The sequence below is a fragment of the Oncorhynchus kisutch genome, linkage group LG1 (assembly GCF_002021735.2).
Source record: "Oncorhynchus kisutch isolate 150728-3 linkage group LG1, Okis_V2, whole genome shotgun sequence".
In the NCBI taxonomy this organism is placed as follows: Eukaryota; Metazoa; Chordata; class Actinopteri; order Salmoniformes; family Salmonidae; genus Oncorhynchus; species Oncorhynchus kisutch.
Genome location: NC_034174.2, coordinates 6,213,380 through 6,228,379, shown reverse-complemented (window position 1 = coordinate 6,228,379; position 15,000 = coordinate 6,213,380). Strand labels below are relative to the sequence as shown.

General features: G+C 46.9%; 1 protein-coding gene across 4 annotated transcripts in view; it reads right to left on the bottom strand.

Moving 5' to 3' along the window:
- Positions 1-15,000, bottom strand: part of LOC109884912 (poly(rC)-binding protein 3) — a 154,476-nt gene that overhangs the window by 1,379 nt on the left and 138,097 nt on the right. For 3 of the 4 annotated variants that reach the window (XM_031800042.1, XM_031800234.1, XM_031799618.1), the window contains 2 exons: positions 3,103-3,272; positions 1-861 (listed from right to left, as the gene is read on the bottom strand). The exon at positions 1-861 is cut by the window's left edge and continues 1,379 nt beyond it. In XM_031800042.1, the coding sequence (XP_031655902.1) occupies positions 432-861; positions 3,103-3,272 (600 nt within the window). In that variant the 3' untranslated portion in view covers positions 1-431. Of the gene's footprint in view, positions 1,525-3,102; positions 3,273-15,000 lie in introns of all 4 variants that reach the window. The other variant, XM_031800702.1, reaches the window with a different exon arrangement.

Sequence of the window (15,000 nt, the reverse complement as noted above, 5' to 3'; positions counted from 1 at the left end):
ATGGAAGTTAGGAATAGTCTATGTGTGCATCCCAAATGGCACCCTATTCCCTATATAGCGCACTACTTTCAACCTGAGCCTTATGTGCTCTGGACTAAAGTAGTGCACCGTAAAGGAGTTAGGTTGTCATTTGGGACACAGGCTATGGCTTGATAGGTTTCCAAGACCTGACAACATAAATATAGCTATCTAAACGAGCCAATCAAACGTTCCTCCTAGTGGTTCACTATATAAGGGACAAAAAAAGCCTACAAAACATAATCAATCGAAAATGTCCATCTACAACCACATCATCAGGCAAGAAGAAAGAGAATGGAGGAGAATAAAAAAAACTGCTATTTCCTTCCCTCCATTCTTTCCCCCTTTTCTTTCTTGTCTCGTAGACGGAGGAGGTGAGAGCTGGAGGGATGGAGGGATGGAGACAGACGTCATCAGTACGGCGCAAACTTCTGTCTCTCTGGTTTCTTCCCGATCCCATTAGCAGAAGAAATCTTCGCCGTATAGATCTGGGCCTGAGCCTGAGCCTGAGCCTGAGCCTGGGCCTGGGCCTGGGCCTGAGCCTGAGCAGCGGCTGCATTGGCGGCAGGGTTGGATAAAGCCAGGTAGGGCATGGATTGGAGGGATTTCATGGATTGCATTCCGAGGAGGCTGGAGAGGGGGAGGGCCCCGTAGGGGTTGCCCATCATGGGGACTGCAGCGTGGGGGTGGGGGTGGGACATGCCGGGGCAGCCCATGGCAGCCAGGGTGGCAGCAGCAGCGGCTGAGGAGGAGGCGGGGGAGGGGGGTTGGGTGTAGGCCATGGTGAGGTCAGCAGAGGTCGACATGGAGGAAGACTGGGCGGTGGATTTGGCGGTCTCTAAACTGCACAGGGGGATAGGAGGAGGACGAAGGAGGTGGAGGGAGGGTGGAGGGAGGGAGGGAGGGAGGGAGGGAGAGAGAGAGGGAGAGAGGGGAGGGAGGGAGGGAAGGTGGAGAGAGAGGGGAGGGAGGGTGGAGGGAGGGAGGAGGGAGAGAGGGGAGGGTGGAGGGAGGGAGGGAGGGACGAGGGAGAGAGGAAAGGAGGGTGGAGGGAGAGAGGGGAGGGAGGGAAGGGAGGAGGGAGGGACGAGGGAAGAGGAAAGGAGGGAAGGAGAGAGGGAGGGTGGAGGGAGAGAGGGAGGGAGGGACGAGGGAAGAGGAAAGGAGGGAGGGAAGGAGGGAAGGAGAGAGGGAGGGTGGAGGGAGAGAGGGAGGGTGGAGGGAGAGAGGGAGGGAGGGAGGGACGAGGGAAGAGGAAAGGAGGGCGGAAGGAGAGAGGGAGGGAGGGACGAGGGAAGAGGAAAGGAGGGAAGGAGGAGTACCGGATGGAAACGGGTTAGAAGGTTAAATAAATAAAAGACATGTTAAAGAAAATACAAATTAAATAAATTAAATAAAAGGAGATAAAAAAATGTGTGTTTTGCAACAGATTACTGGAGGGGGGGTCTTTAGGACTCTCATGTGGGGAGTGGATGCTATAAGTCAGGGTGATGGCTTGGGTAGGGGCTTGGGTAAGGGAAACAAATAAGTTCAAAGTTCATTAGGAATTTCCTTATTATTGTAAGATTCGATTATACATATTGCATTTGTCAATATGTAAATAAATATATTGCATATTGTGAATGTATTGTCTGTGTAACTACTTACTAATATAGTGTAATCACTAATAGAACATGTAGATTGTGTAATTCAGCATGGCGATAATGTGTTTTTTAGGATAGTGGAATGATGGAATGTTATGGTAGGAACCTTCTAGCCCTACAGTCCAATGTGTTGCACTTCGTACTTATAGGGCACTTTAACCTGTCAGATGCAACACCTGGAAGAGGCAGCGAGTGAACTGTAAACGCTCTGGTCGCTGTGTTGATCGGAGGCGAGAGGTCCTCAGACAGCAGTCACGCAATGTGAATAATCATCACAAGATTAAAAAATATTGTATTTAATCAGTGTGTTAATGCATCATTGTCATACTTGACAGTTTTAGTATCCTAATGCAAATGTGTTGCAATTGTAGTTTTCTAATAGTACGGGTTGTTGTCGTCTCTCTCTCCAACACTCAGAAGTAATTGGTGAACTTAATGAATTGGCAACATCTCCTTTGTTCAAATGTGTAATTTGTGGAGATAAATGTATAAAGACTATCTCATGAACCAGTAGGACTGAGTCTGGAGACATGAGTATCTAGAGCCATGCTTCTTTCCTGATCATGTGACCTTACCAGGGTTCTTTCCTGATCATGTGACCTGACCAGGGTTCTTTCCTGAACACGTGACCTGACCAGGGTTCTTTCCTGATCATGTGACATGACCAGGGTTCTTTCCTAATCATGTGACCTGACCAGTGAAATGAAAAAGGTGCCAGTACTCATTCAAATTTGACAGTATTGTAAGACATATTTTAGAGCCAATTCAATAAGGTGTTGGACTCAAACAGCGCTCTCTACCAGTGTGTACCGGCCCAATTCAAGCACTGCCAGGAAGTGGTCCAGTTGCTGGGGCTACAAGATAATGTACACATCTTATATCTTATTGCTTTTATTGTTGTCCTGCTGGGTGGTGCTTTCTCTTACCAGGAGGTGGTGTTGGGTTAAGTTAATGGAGATGTTGTTCCTGTGATGGTGATGTGTCTGTCGCTCTCCCTCTCTCCTCCCTATCCCCTCCTCTCCCTCTCTCTCTCCCTCTCTCCCTCCCTCCTTCTCCCATGCCTCTCCCCTCCCTCTCCCCTCCCTCCTTCTCCTTCTCCCTCGCCTCTCCCTCTCTACGCCTTGTGTGCTGTGCTCGGTGGTGGCAGAGCTTTGTCTTACCAGGAGGTGATGAGGTATTGGGCCAGGTTGATAGAGATGGGGGTCCCTGTGATGGTGATGTGTCTGTCGCTCTCCCTCTCTCCTCCCTATCCCCTTCTCTCCCTCTCCTCTCCCTCTCTCCCTCCCTCCTTCTCCCCTGCCTCTCCTCTCCCCTCCCTCCTTCTCCCTCCCCTCTCCTCTCCTTCTCTCCTCCCATTCCTCTCCCCTCCCTCCCTCCCTCGCTCCCTCTCCCTCTCTACGCCTTGTGTGCTGTGCTCGGTGGTGGCAGAGCTTTGTCTTACCAGGAGGTGATGAGGTACTGGGCCAGGTTGATAGAGATGGGGGTCCCTGTGATGGTGACGGCTCTATCACTGGTGCTGTCCAGCTGGCTACCTATCTTAATCTGAGCCCCTGACGCCTGGCGGATCTCATTGATCTTGGTTCCCTGACGCCCGATGATGGAGCCGATGAGCTGAAGGAGAGAGAGAGGAGAGAGAGAGGAGGTGAGAATGTGGGAGGAGACCTGTGTGTGTTTTGATCTTGGTTCCCTGACACCCGTTGATGGAGCCGACGAGCTGAAGGAGAGAGAGAGGAGAGAGAGAGGAGGTGAGAATGTGGGAGGAGACCTGTGTGTGTTTTGATCTTGGTTCCCTGATGCCCGATGATGATCAGGTCAATGATGGAGCCAAGGAGAGAGGGAAGAAACGAGGACGCTTCACCAGACACTTGACAGATCACATCCTTATTACTAAAACCCCAAAGTATTATGTTGACAATACTAAATGTCCAGGGTACAGTTGAAAAACAGATGGCAATGTCAATGTGACTTCCCAGGATAAAACATACAGTACACCCTCTTCAACATGTACAGTGTACAGTGTATTCAGGGAAGTATTCAGACCACTTTTTCCACATTTTGTGACATTACAGCCAAATTCTAAAATGTATTAAACCATTTTTTTATCTCATCAATCTACACACAATACCCAATGACGACAAAGCAAAACACCTGTTGTTGTTGTGCAATCTATAAAAAAAAGAAAGAAACATAACATTTACATAAGTATTCAGACCCTTTACTCAGTACTTTGTCGAAGCACCTTTGGCAGTGATTACAGCCTCGAATGTTCTTGGGTATGATGCTACAAGCTTGGCAGACCTGTATTTGGGGAGTTTCTCCCATTCTTCTCTGCAGATCCTCTCAAGCTCTGTCAGGTTGGATGGGGAGTATTGCTGCACAGCTATTTTCAAGTCTCTCCAGAGATGTTCAATTGGGTTCAAGTCTGGGCTCTGGCTGGGCGACTCAAGGACATTCAGAGACTTGTCCCAAAGCCACTCCTGCGTTGTCTTAGCTGTGTGCTTTGGGTTGTTGTCCTATTGGAAGGTGAACTTTTGCCCCAGTCTGAGGTCCTGAGTGTTCTGGAGCTGGTTTTCATCAATAATTTCTCTGTACTTTGCTCTGTTCATCTTTCCCTCGATCCTGACTAGTCTCCCAGTCCCTGCTACTGAAAAACATCCCCACAGCATGATGCTGCCACCACCATGCTTCACCTTAGGGATGGTGCCAGGTTTCCTCCAGACGTGACACTTTCAGTTCATTATTGGTTTCATTATTGGTTTCATCAGATCGGAGAATCTTGTTTCTCATGGTCTGAGAGTCTTTAGGTGCCTTTTGGCAAACTCCAAGCGGGCTGTCATGTGCCTTTTACTGAGGAGTGGCTTCCGTCTGGCCACTCTACCATAAAGGCCTGATTGGTGGAGTGCTGCAGAGATTGTTGTCCTTCTGGAAGGTTCTCCCATCTCCACAGAGGAACTCTGGAGCTCTGTCAGAGTGACCATCGGGTTCTTGGTCACCACCCTGACACAGGCCCTTCTCCCCCTATTGCTCAGTTTGGCCGGGCGACCAGCTCTAGGAAGAGTCTTGGTGGTTCCAAACTTCTTCCATTTAAGAATGATGGAGGCCACTGTGTTCTTAGTGAACCTTGAATGCTACAGACATTTTGTGGTACCTTTCCCCAGATCCTGTCTTGGGGCTCTAAGGACAATTCCTTCAACCTCATGACTTGTTTTTTTTGCTCTGACATGCACTGTCAGGTGTGCACCTGAGCTCAATTTCGAGTCTCATAGCAAAGTGTCTGAATACTTATGTAAATAAGGTATTTCTGCTTTTTATTTTTAATAAATTAGCAACATTTTCAAAAAACCTGTTTGAGCTTTGTCATTATGGGATATTGTGTGTAGACTGCAGAGAATAGTTTGTTTTTTATTTATTTTTACATCCATTTTAGAAAAAGGCTGTAACGTAACAAAATATAGAAAAATTCAAGGGGTCTGAATACTTTCCGAATACACTGTAGATGAAAAATAAATGTAAAGGTTTGTGTATCATGGAAACATTGTCTTGAGCATGGTTTAAAAACAAACATGCACTCCCTCCAATCCCCACAGTTTGTGTCTCAGCGCATAACACATCTACCAAGGAAAAGCTAATAACCTTCGAAATCAGGGGTCAATTCCAATACCTTGTAAAGCATACCGGTAGTCAATCTGTACACTACATCCAGCTACTCTAACTGCTACAGCCCATAGATCCCTGGAAGGTAAGTGACTATTGATTTCTTACCAAGGTAACTTCACAAGTGTATTTGCTTCCTGGACACGAGTCAGACTGGTGTTTCTGTTTAGTGAGTCAGACTGGTGTTTCCGTTTAGTGAGTCAGACTGGTGTTTCTGTTCAGTGGGTTGGACTGGTGTTTCTGTTCAGTGGGTTGGACTGGTGTTTCCGTTTAGTGAGTCAGACTGGTGTTTCTGTTTAGTGAGTCAGACTGGTGTTTCTGTTCAGTGGGTTGGACTGGTGTTTCTGTTCAGTGGGTTGGACTGGTGTTTCTGTTCAGTGGGTTGGACTGGTGTTTCTGTTCAGTGGGTTGGACTGGTGTTTCTGTTCAGTGGGTTGGACTGGTGTTTCTGTTCAGTGGGTTGGACTGGTGTTTCTGTTCAGTGGGTTGGACTGGTGTTTCTGTTCAGTGGGTTGGACTGGTGTTTCTGTTCAGTGGGTTGGACTGGTGTTTCTGTTCAGTGGGTTGGACTGGTGTTTCTGTTCAGTGGGTTGGACTGGTGTTTCTGTTCAGTGGGTTGGACTGGTGTTTCTGTTCAGTGGGTTGGACTGGTGTTTCTGTTCAGTGGGTTGGACTGGTGTTTCTGTTCAGTGGGTTGGACTGGTGTTTCTGTTCAGTGGGTAATAGAAATGCAATCGGAAACAAACAGCAGAAATGTAAAATGAGGGATAGCATGTGACTAGTAGTGGCTTAGCTACATTCAAATCGAATCGCTTTTTAGCAGACACTTTACCAAAAGCGACTTACAGTACAGTGAGTTCATTGTTGTAAGTATACACTCAGTGGCCAGTTTATTAGGTACATCATCCTGTTCACAATTTTTTTTTATCACTCTTACAGACAGTGATTCACGTAACAGTGGCTTGCTATACAAAGCAGGCAGACAGGCATCAAGGCATTCAGTTACTGTTTGATTGAACTTTAGAAACGAGTGACGTAAGTGAGTTTGAGCATGGAATGTTCGTCGGTGCCAGGAGCGCCGGTTCCAGGAGCGCCGGTTCCAGGAGCGCCGGTTCCAGTGTCTCAAAAACAGCGGGCCTCCTGGTCTTTTCACGCACGACAGTGTCTCAAAAACAGCGGGCCTCCTGGGGTTTTCACGCACAACAGTGTCTCAGAAACAGCGGGCCTCCTGGGCTTTTCACACACGACAGTGTCTCAGAAACAGCGGGCCTCCTGGGCTTTTCACGCACGACAGTGTCTCAGAAACAGCGGGCCTCCTGGGCTTTTCACGCACGACAGTATCTCAGAAACAGCGGGCCTCCTGGGCTTTTCACGCACGACAGTGTCTCAGAAACAGCGGGCCTCCTGGGCTTTTCACGCACGACAGTGTCTCAGAAACAGTGGGCCTCCTGGGCTTTTCACGCACGACAGTGTCTCAGATACAGCGGGCCTCCTGGGCTTTTCACGCACGACAGTATCTCAGAAACAGCGGGCCTCCTGGGCTTTTCACACACGACAGTATCTCAGAAACAGCGGGCCTCCTGGGCTTTTCACGCACGACAGTATCTCAGAAACAGCGGGCCTCCTGGGCTTTTCACGCACGACAGTATCTCAGAAACAGCGGGCCTCCTGGGCTTTTCATGCACGACAGTGTCTCAGAAACAGCTGGCCTCCTGGGCTTTTCACGCACGACAGTATCTCAGAAACAGCGGGCCTCCTGGGCTTTTCACGCACGACTGTGTCTCAGAAACAGCGGGCCTCCTGGGCTTTTCACGCACGACAGTATCTCAGAAACAGCAGGCCTCCTGGGCTTTTCACGCACGACAGTGTCTCAGAAACAGCGGGCCTCCTGGGCTTTTCACGCACGACAGTGTCTCAGAAACAGCGGGCCTCCTGGGCTTTTCACGCATGACAGTATCTCAGAAACAGTGGGCTTCCTGGGCTTTTCACGCACGACAGTATCTCAGAAACAGCGGGCCTCCTGGGCTTTTCACGCACGACAGTATCTCAGAAACAGCGGGCCTCCTGGGCTTTTCATGCACGACAGTGTCTCAGAAACAGCTGGCCTCCTGGGCTTTTCACGCACGACAGTGTCTCAGAAACAGCTGGCCTCCTGGGCTTTTCACGCACGACAATGTCGAGGGTTTATAGAGAACGGTGCGATAAACAAACATCCAGTCAGCTGCAGTCCTGTGGAGGAAAATAGCTCGTTGATGAGAGGTTGAAGGAGAATGTCACAGATGGGCTATTGACAGCAGACGACACCAGGTTCCACTCCTATGAGCTAAAAACAAGAAGAAGTGGCTCCAACACTGAACAATTGAGAAGTGGAAAAACATTGCCTTGTTCCAGACGAATCTCGGTTCCTGTTGCGTCATGTAGATGGCAGAGTCAGGATTTGACTTAAGCGACATGAGTCCATGGCACCATCCTGCCTGGTGTCAACGGTACAGGCTGGTGGCGGTGGTGCAATGGTGTGGGAGGTCCCATGATGGCGATTAAGCAACGTTTCTATGCCCCAAAGAATTCACACTGTGATTGTGGCTGACCTAATAAACTAGTCACTGAGTGATTGTGGCTGACCTAATAAACTGGTCACTGAGTGATTGTGGCTGATCTAATAAACTGGCCACTGAGTGATTGTGGCTGATCTAATAAACTGGTCACTGAGTGATTGTGGCTGACCTAATAAACTGGCCACTGAGTGATTGTGGCTGATCTAATAAACTAGTCACTGAGTGATTGTGGCTGATCTAATAAACTAGTCACTGAGTGACTGTGGCTGATCTAATAAACTAGTCACTGAGTGATTGTGGCTGACCTAATAAATTGGTCACTGAGTGATTGTGGCTGACCTAAAAAACTAGTCACTGAGTAATTGTGCCTGATCTAATAAACTGGCCACTGAGTGATTGTGGCTGACCTAATAAACTGGCCCCTGAGCGATTGTGGCTGACCTAATAACCTGGTCACTGAGTGATTGTGGATGACCTAAAAAACTGGTCACTGAGTGATTGTGGCTGACCTAATAAACTGGTCACTGAGTGATTGTGGCTGACCTAATAAACTAGTCACTGAGTAATTGTGCCTGACCTAATAACCTGGTCACTGAGTGATTGTGGCTGACCTAATAAACTGGTCACTGCGTGATTGTGGCTGACCTAATAAACTGGCCACTGAGTGATTGTGGCTGACCTAATAAATTGGCCCCTGAGCGATTGTGGCTGACCTAATAACCTGGTCACTGAGTGATTGTGGCTGACCTAATAAACTAGTCACTGAGTGATTGTGGCTGACCTAATAAACTAGTCACTGAGTGATTGTGGCTGATCTAATAAACTGGCCACTGAGTGATTGTGGCTGATCTAATAAACTAGTCACTGAGTGATTGTGGCTGATCTAATAAACTAATCACTGAGTGATTGTGGCTGACCTAATAAACTGGCCACTGAGTGATTGTGGCTGACCTAATAAACTAGTCACTGAGTGATTGTGGCTGACCTAATAAACTAGTCACTGAGTGATTGCGGCTGACCTAATAAACTAGTCACTGAGTGATTGTGGCTGACCTAATAAACTGGTCACTGAGTGATTGCGGCTGACCTAATAAACTGGTCACTGAGTGATTGTGGCTGACCTAATAAACTAGTCACTGAGTAATTGTGTCTGATCTAATAACCTGGTCACTGAGTGATTGTGGCTGACCTAATAAACTGGTCACTGAGTGATTGTGGCTGACCTAATAAACTGGCCACTGAGTGATTGTGGCTGACCTAATAAACTGGCCCATGAGCGATTGTGGCTGATCTAATAAACTAGTCATGAAGTGATTGTGGCTGATCTAATAAACTGGCCACTGAGTGATTGTGGCTGATCTAATAAACTGGTCACTGAGTGATTGTGGCTGACCTAATAAACTGGTCACTGAGTGATTGTGGCTGATCTAATAAACTAGTCACTGAGTGATTGTGGCTGATCTAATAAACTGGCCACTGAGTGATTGTGGCTGATCTAATAAACTAGTCACTGAGTGATTGTGGCTGATCTAATAAACTGGCCACTGAGTGATTGTGGCTGATCTAATAAACTGGTCACTGAGTGATTGTGGCTGACCTAATAAACTGGTCACTGAGTGATTGTGGCTGATCTAATAAACTAGTCACTGAGTGATTGTGGCTGATCTAATAAACTAGTCACTGAGTGATTGTGGCTGATCTAATAAACTGGTCACTGAGTGATTGTGGCTGATCTAATAAACTGGTCACTGAGTGATTGTGGCTGATCTAATAAACTGGTCACTGAGTGATTGTGGCTGATCTAATAAACTGGTCACTGAGTGATTGTGGCTGATATAATAAACTGGTCACTGAGTGATTGTGTCTGACCTAATAAACTGGCCACTGAGTGATTGAAGCCAACAGGGTCATCCATCCATCAATGGTTATACTCCTCTGTAAACTGGTCATCTCTGTGTACCCATCGCAAAACCCACTGGTTGATGCTTATTTATAAAACCCTGTTAGGCCTCACTCCCCCCTATCTGAGACATCTACTGCAGCCCTCCTCCTCCACACACAACACCCATTCTGCCAGTCACATTCTGTTAAAGGTCCCCAAAGCACACACATCCCTGGGTCGCTCCTCTTTTCAGTTCGCTGCTGCTAGCGACTGGAACGAGCTGCAACAAACACTCAAACTGGACAGTTTTATCTCCATCTCTTCATTGAAAGACTCAATTATGGACACTCTTACTGACAGTTGTGATGCTTCTGTACCCAATAATGTTTGTACCATGTTTTGTGCTGCTACCATGTTGTGTTGCTATGATGTTTTTGTCATATTGTGTTGCTACCATGTTGTTGTTATATTGTGTTGCTACCATGTTGTTGTTATATTGTGTTGCTACCATGTTGTTATGTTGTGTTGCTACCATGTTGTGTTGCTACCATGTTGTTGTTATGTTGTGTTGCTACCATGTTGTTGTTATATTGTGTTGCTACCATGTTGTTATGTTGTGTTGCTACCATGCTGTTGTTATATTGTGGTGCTACCATGTTGTTATGTTGTGTTGCTACCATGTTGTTATGTTGTGTTGCTACCATGTTGTTATGTTGTGTTGCTACCATGTTGTTATATTGTGGTGCTACCATGTTGTTATGTTGTGTTGCTACCATGTTGTTATGTTGTGTTGCTACCATGCTGTTGTTATATTGTGGTGCTACCATGTTGTTGTTATATTGTGTTGCTACCATGTTGTTATGTTGTGTTGCTACCATGTTGTTATGTTGTGTTGCTACCATGCTGTTGTTATATTGTGTTGCTACCATGTTGTTGTTATGTTGTGTTGCTACCATGTTGTGTTGCTACCATGTTGTGTTGCTACCATGTTGTTGTTATGTTGTGTTGCTACCATGCTGTTGTTATATTGTGATGATACCATGTTGTTGTTATGTTGTGTTGCTACCATGTTGTTGTTATGTTGTGTTGCTACCATGCTGTTGTTATGTTGTGTTGCTACCATGCTGTGTTGCTACCATGCTGTTATATTGTGTTGCTACCATGTTGTTGTTATGTTGTGTTGCTACCATGTTGTTGTTATGTTGTGTTGCTACCATGTTGTTGTTATATTGTGTTGCTACCATGTTGTGTTGCTACCATGTTGTTATGTTGTGTTGCTACCATATTGTGTTGCTACCATGTTGTTGTTATATTGTGGTGCTACCATGTTGTGTTGCTACCATGTTGTTATATTGTGGTGCTACCATGTTGTTGTTATGTTGTGTTGCTACCATGCTGTGTTGCTACCATGTTGTTGTTATGTTGTGTTGCTACCATATTGTGTTAATACCATGTTGTTGTTATGTTGTGTTGCTACCATGTTGTGTTGCTACCATGTTGTTGTTATGTTGTGTTGCTACCATGTTGTTGTTATATTGTGTTGCTACCATGTTGTTGTTATGTTGTGGTGCTACCATGTTGTTGTTATATTGTGTTGCTACCATGTTGTTGTTATGTTGTGTTGCTACCATGCTGTGTTGTCGTCTTAGGTCTCTCTTTATGTAGTGGAGTGGTGTCTCTCTTGTCGTGATGTGTGTTTTGTTCTATATTTTTATTTTTATTTTTTAATCCCAGCCCCTGTCGCCGCAGGAGGCCTTTTGTCGTTTGGTAGGCCGTCAGTGTAAATAAGAATTTGTTCTTAATTGACTTGCCTAGTTAAATAAAGGTTAAATATATTTTTAAATAATCACTAGTCTTGTTTGGAACAATATATCACAGCTCTCAACTTAAACTACAACAGGTTCTGCAGCCTGACTCATCTTCCCGTCTCTGTTCTGGGATCGTCTAGTGTTCCTGTAGTCTGGTTCTGCTGTGTCCTGGCTGTGTGTTCTCATCCTTTTGTCTCTGCTCTGCGATCGTCCAGTGTTCCTGTAGTCTGGTTCTGCTGTGTCCTGTCTGTGTGCTCTCATCTTCCTGTCTCTGCTCTGGGATCGTCTAGTGTTCCTGTAGTCTGGGTTCTGCTGTGTCCTGTCTGTGTGTTCTCATCTTCCTGTCTCTGCTCTGGGATCGTCTAGTGTTCCTGTAGTCTGGTTCTACTGTGTCCTGTCTATGTGTTCTCATCTTCCTGTCTCTGCTCTGGGATCGTCTAGTGTTCCTGTAGTCTGGTTCTGCTGTGTCCTGTCTGTGTGTTTCTCTGGTGTGTGTGTGTTCTGTGGTCTGGTTATTCTCAGAGACAGCAGAGGGCATAGATACGGGGATCTGTCAAAGACAGCCAAGCCCAGTGTCAGAGATCAGGGCCAGACCTGACAAGTACCATTTTGAAATATTTCAAATATTTCAAATTCTTGTAGTGTTTGATCTAGTCTAACTTGAGTGATCTAGTCCCACCCACTCGTAGCACGTGCTCCAGCAGGTATATTGCACTGGTCATCTCCAAAGCCAACACTTCCTTTGGCCGCCTTTCCTTCCTTTCCTCTGCTGCCAATGACTGGAACGTATGTGCAAAAATCACTGAAGCTGGAGACTCATATCTCCCTCTCTAACATTAAGCACCAGCTGTCAGAGCCCATCAATGCACCTGTACACAGCCCATCTGTAAATAGCCCACCCAACTACCTCTTCCCCATATTATTACTTACCCTCTTGCTCTTTTGCGCCTCAGTATCTCTACTTGCACATCATCATCTGCACATCCATCCCCACAGTGTTAATGCTAAATTGTAATTATTTTCGCCTCTATGCCGATTTATTGCCCACCTCCCTACTCTTCTACATCATCATCTGCACATCCATCCCCACAGTGTTAATGCTAAATTGTAATTATTTTCGCCTCTATGCCGATTTATTGCCCACCTCCCTTATAGCCTTCCTACTCTTCTACATAGATTTTTCTATTTTTATTTTATTTTGTGTTATTAGCTGTATGTTTGTTTATGTGTTTATGTGCTTTGCTTTATCTTGGCCAAATCGCAGTTGTAAATGTTCTCAACTAGCCTACCTGGTGAAATAAAGGTGAAATAAAATACAAAATAAATAGTCTAACCGGAGTGATCTAGTCTAACCGGAGTGATCTAGTCTAATTGGAGTGATCTAGTCTAACCGGAGTGATCTAGTCTAATTGGAGTGATCTAGTCTAATTGGAGTGCCAGCTGCCAGGTGCGTGAGAGGTTTTTGCACTTTTGCAACTACTCTATTGTTCTCATTGGTTGGAGTGATCTAGTCTAACCGGAGTGATCTAGTGTAATTGGAGTGATCTAGTCTAACCGGAGTGATCTAGTCTAACCGGAGTGATCTAGTGTAATTGGAGTGATCTAGTCTAACCGGAGTGATCTAGTCTAACCGGAGTGATCTAATCTAACCGGAGTGATCTAGTCTAACCGGAGTAATCTAGTCTAACCGGAGTGATCTAATCTAACCGGAGTGATCTAGTCTAACCGTGTTGTGTTCTAGTCTAACCGGAGTGATCTAGTCTAACCCGGAGTGATCTAGTCTGCGTGAGAGGTTTTTGCACTTTTGCAACTACTCTATTGTTCTCATTGGTTCCAGTCAAGCCCAGATATTTCACTATTTGAAATGACAAAAAAAAATATATTTCAAAAGGGTTATTTGAACCCAGGTCTGAGAGGATACACAGCGTCAGTGTGGGCAGAAGGCCTTTGTAGAGAGAGAGGGCCCTGATGTCAGGAGTGAGGCCCCTGATCTAGAGAGAACCCTATGTCTCTGTGCCTGTGTCTCAAATTACACCCTATTCCCTATGTAGTGCACTACTTTTTACCAGGAGTCATAGGGCTCTGGTCAAAAGTAGTGTGCTATATAGGGCATAGAGTGTCATTTGGGATGCAGGACTTCCTGTCATGTCTGAGGCCTGGACAGTGATGAAGTGACACCAACATGGATGTGTTGGCAGGTCGGCATGCTGAGCTAAAGGACAGACCTCCTTTTCATCTCCTTTTGTTCACTCGCTCTCCTCTCGCCACTCTCCTCTCTCCCTCTCTCCGTCCTTCTCCCATCCTCCTTCCCTCCCTCTGCCTCCCTCCCACCTCTCCTCTCGTCACTCTCCTCTCTCCCATCCTCCTTCCCTCCCTCTGCCTCCCTCCCTCCCTCCTCTCCTCTCGTCACTCTCCTCTCTCTCCCATCCTCCCTCCCTCCTCTCCTCTCGTCACTCTCCTCTCTCTCCCATCCTCCCTCCCTCCCTCTGCCTCCCTCCCTCCTCTCCTCTCTCTCCCATCCTCCTTCCCTCCCTCTGCCTCCCTCCCTCCTCTCCTCTCTCTCCCATGCTCCCTCTGCCTCCCTCCCTCCTCTCCTCTCGTCACTCTCCTCTCTCTCCCATCCTCCTTCCCTCCCTCTGCCTCCCTCCTCTCCTCTCTCTCCCATCCTCCCTGTGCCTCCCTCTGCCTTCCTCCCTCCTCTCCTCTCTCTCCCATCCTCCTTCCCTCCTCCCTCTGCCTCCCTCCCTCCCTCCTCTCTCCCCTCCTTGCCCCCACTGTGGTCTATTAATGGCCTGCTGATTATTTGGGGGGACTAAGCTAAGTGCCCACAGACAAGTACCCAGGTCAAAACCACTTTGTCTGTGTGACTGTTAGAGCTCCCAACCCGTCCCCATATTACCGTATAGCACAGGACTCAGTTGATCTCATTCTGATGTTAAAGAGGTGGAAAAAAACGGGGTTATTTTGGGCGGATTCCCTGCTGCAGTTGTAATGTGAAACGGCTTATGGTGGACACACACACACAGCCCCCCCCCCCCCCCCCCCCGAAATAAAGCCCCTCCAGGCCTTTAGGACATTCTCAGCAGCGCGTGCCTGTCGGGCTTATTGTCTCAATGCCTCTGTGCTCCAGTCTCTCTCTCTCTCTCTCCTCTCTCTCTCTCTCTCCTCTCTCTCCTCTCTCTCTCTCTCTCTCTCTCTCCTCTCTCTCTCTCTCTCTCTCTCTCTCTCTCTCTCGCTCTCTCTCTCTCTCTCTCTCTCTCTCTCTCTCTCTCTCTCTCTCTCTCTCCCTCTCTCTCCTTCCCTCTCTCTCTCTCTCTCTCTCTCTCTTCTCTTCATCTCTCCATCTCTCTCTTCATCTTCTCTCTCTCTCGTCTCTCTCTCTTCTCCTCTCTCTTCTTCTTCTCACTTCCCTATCTTTCCCACTCTCTCTCTTTCTCCTC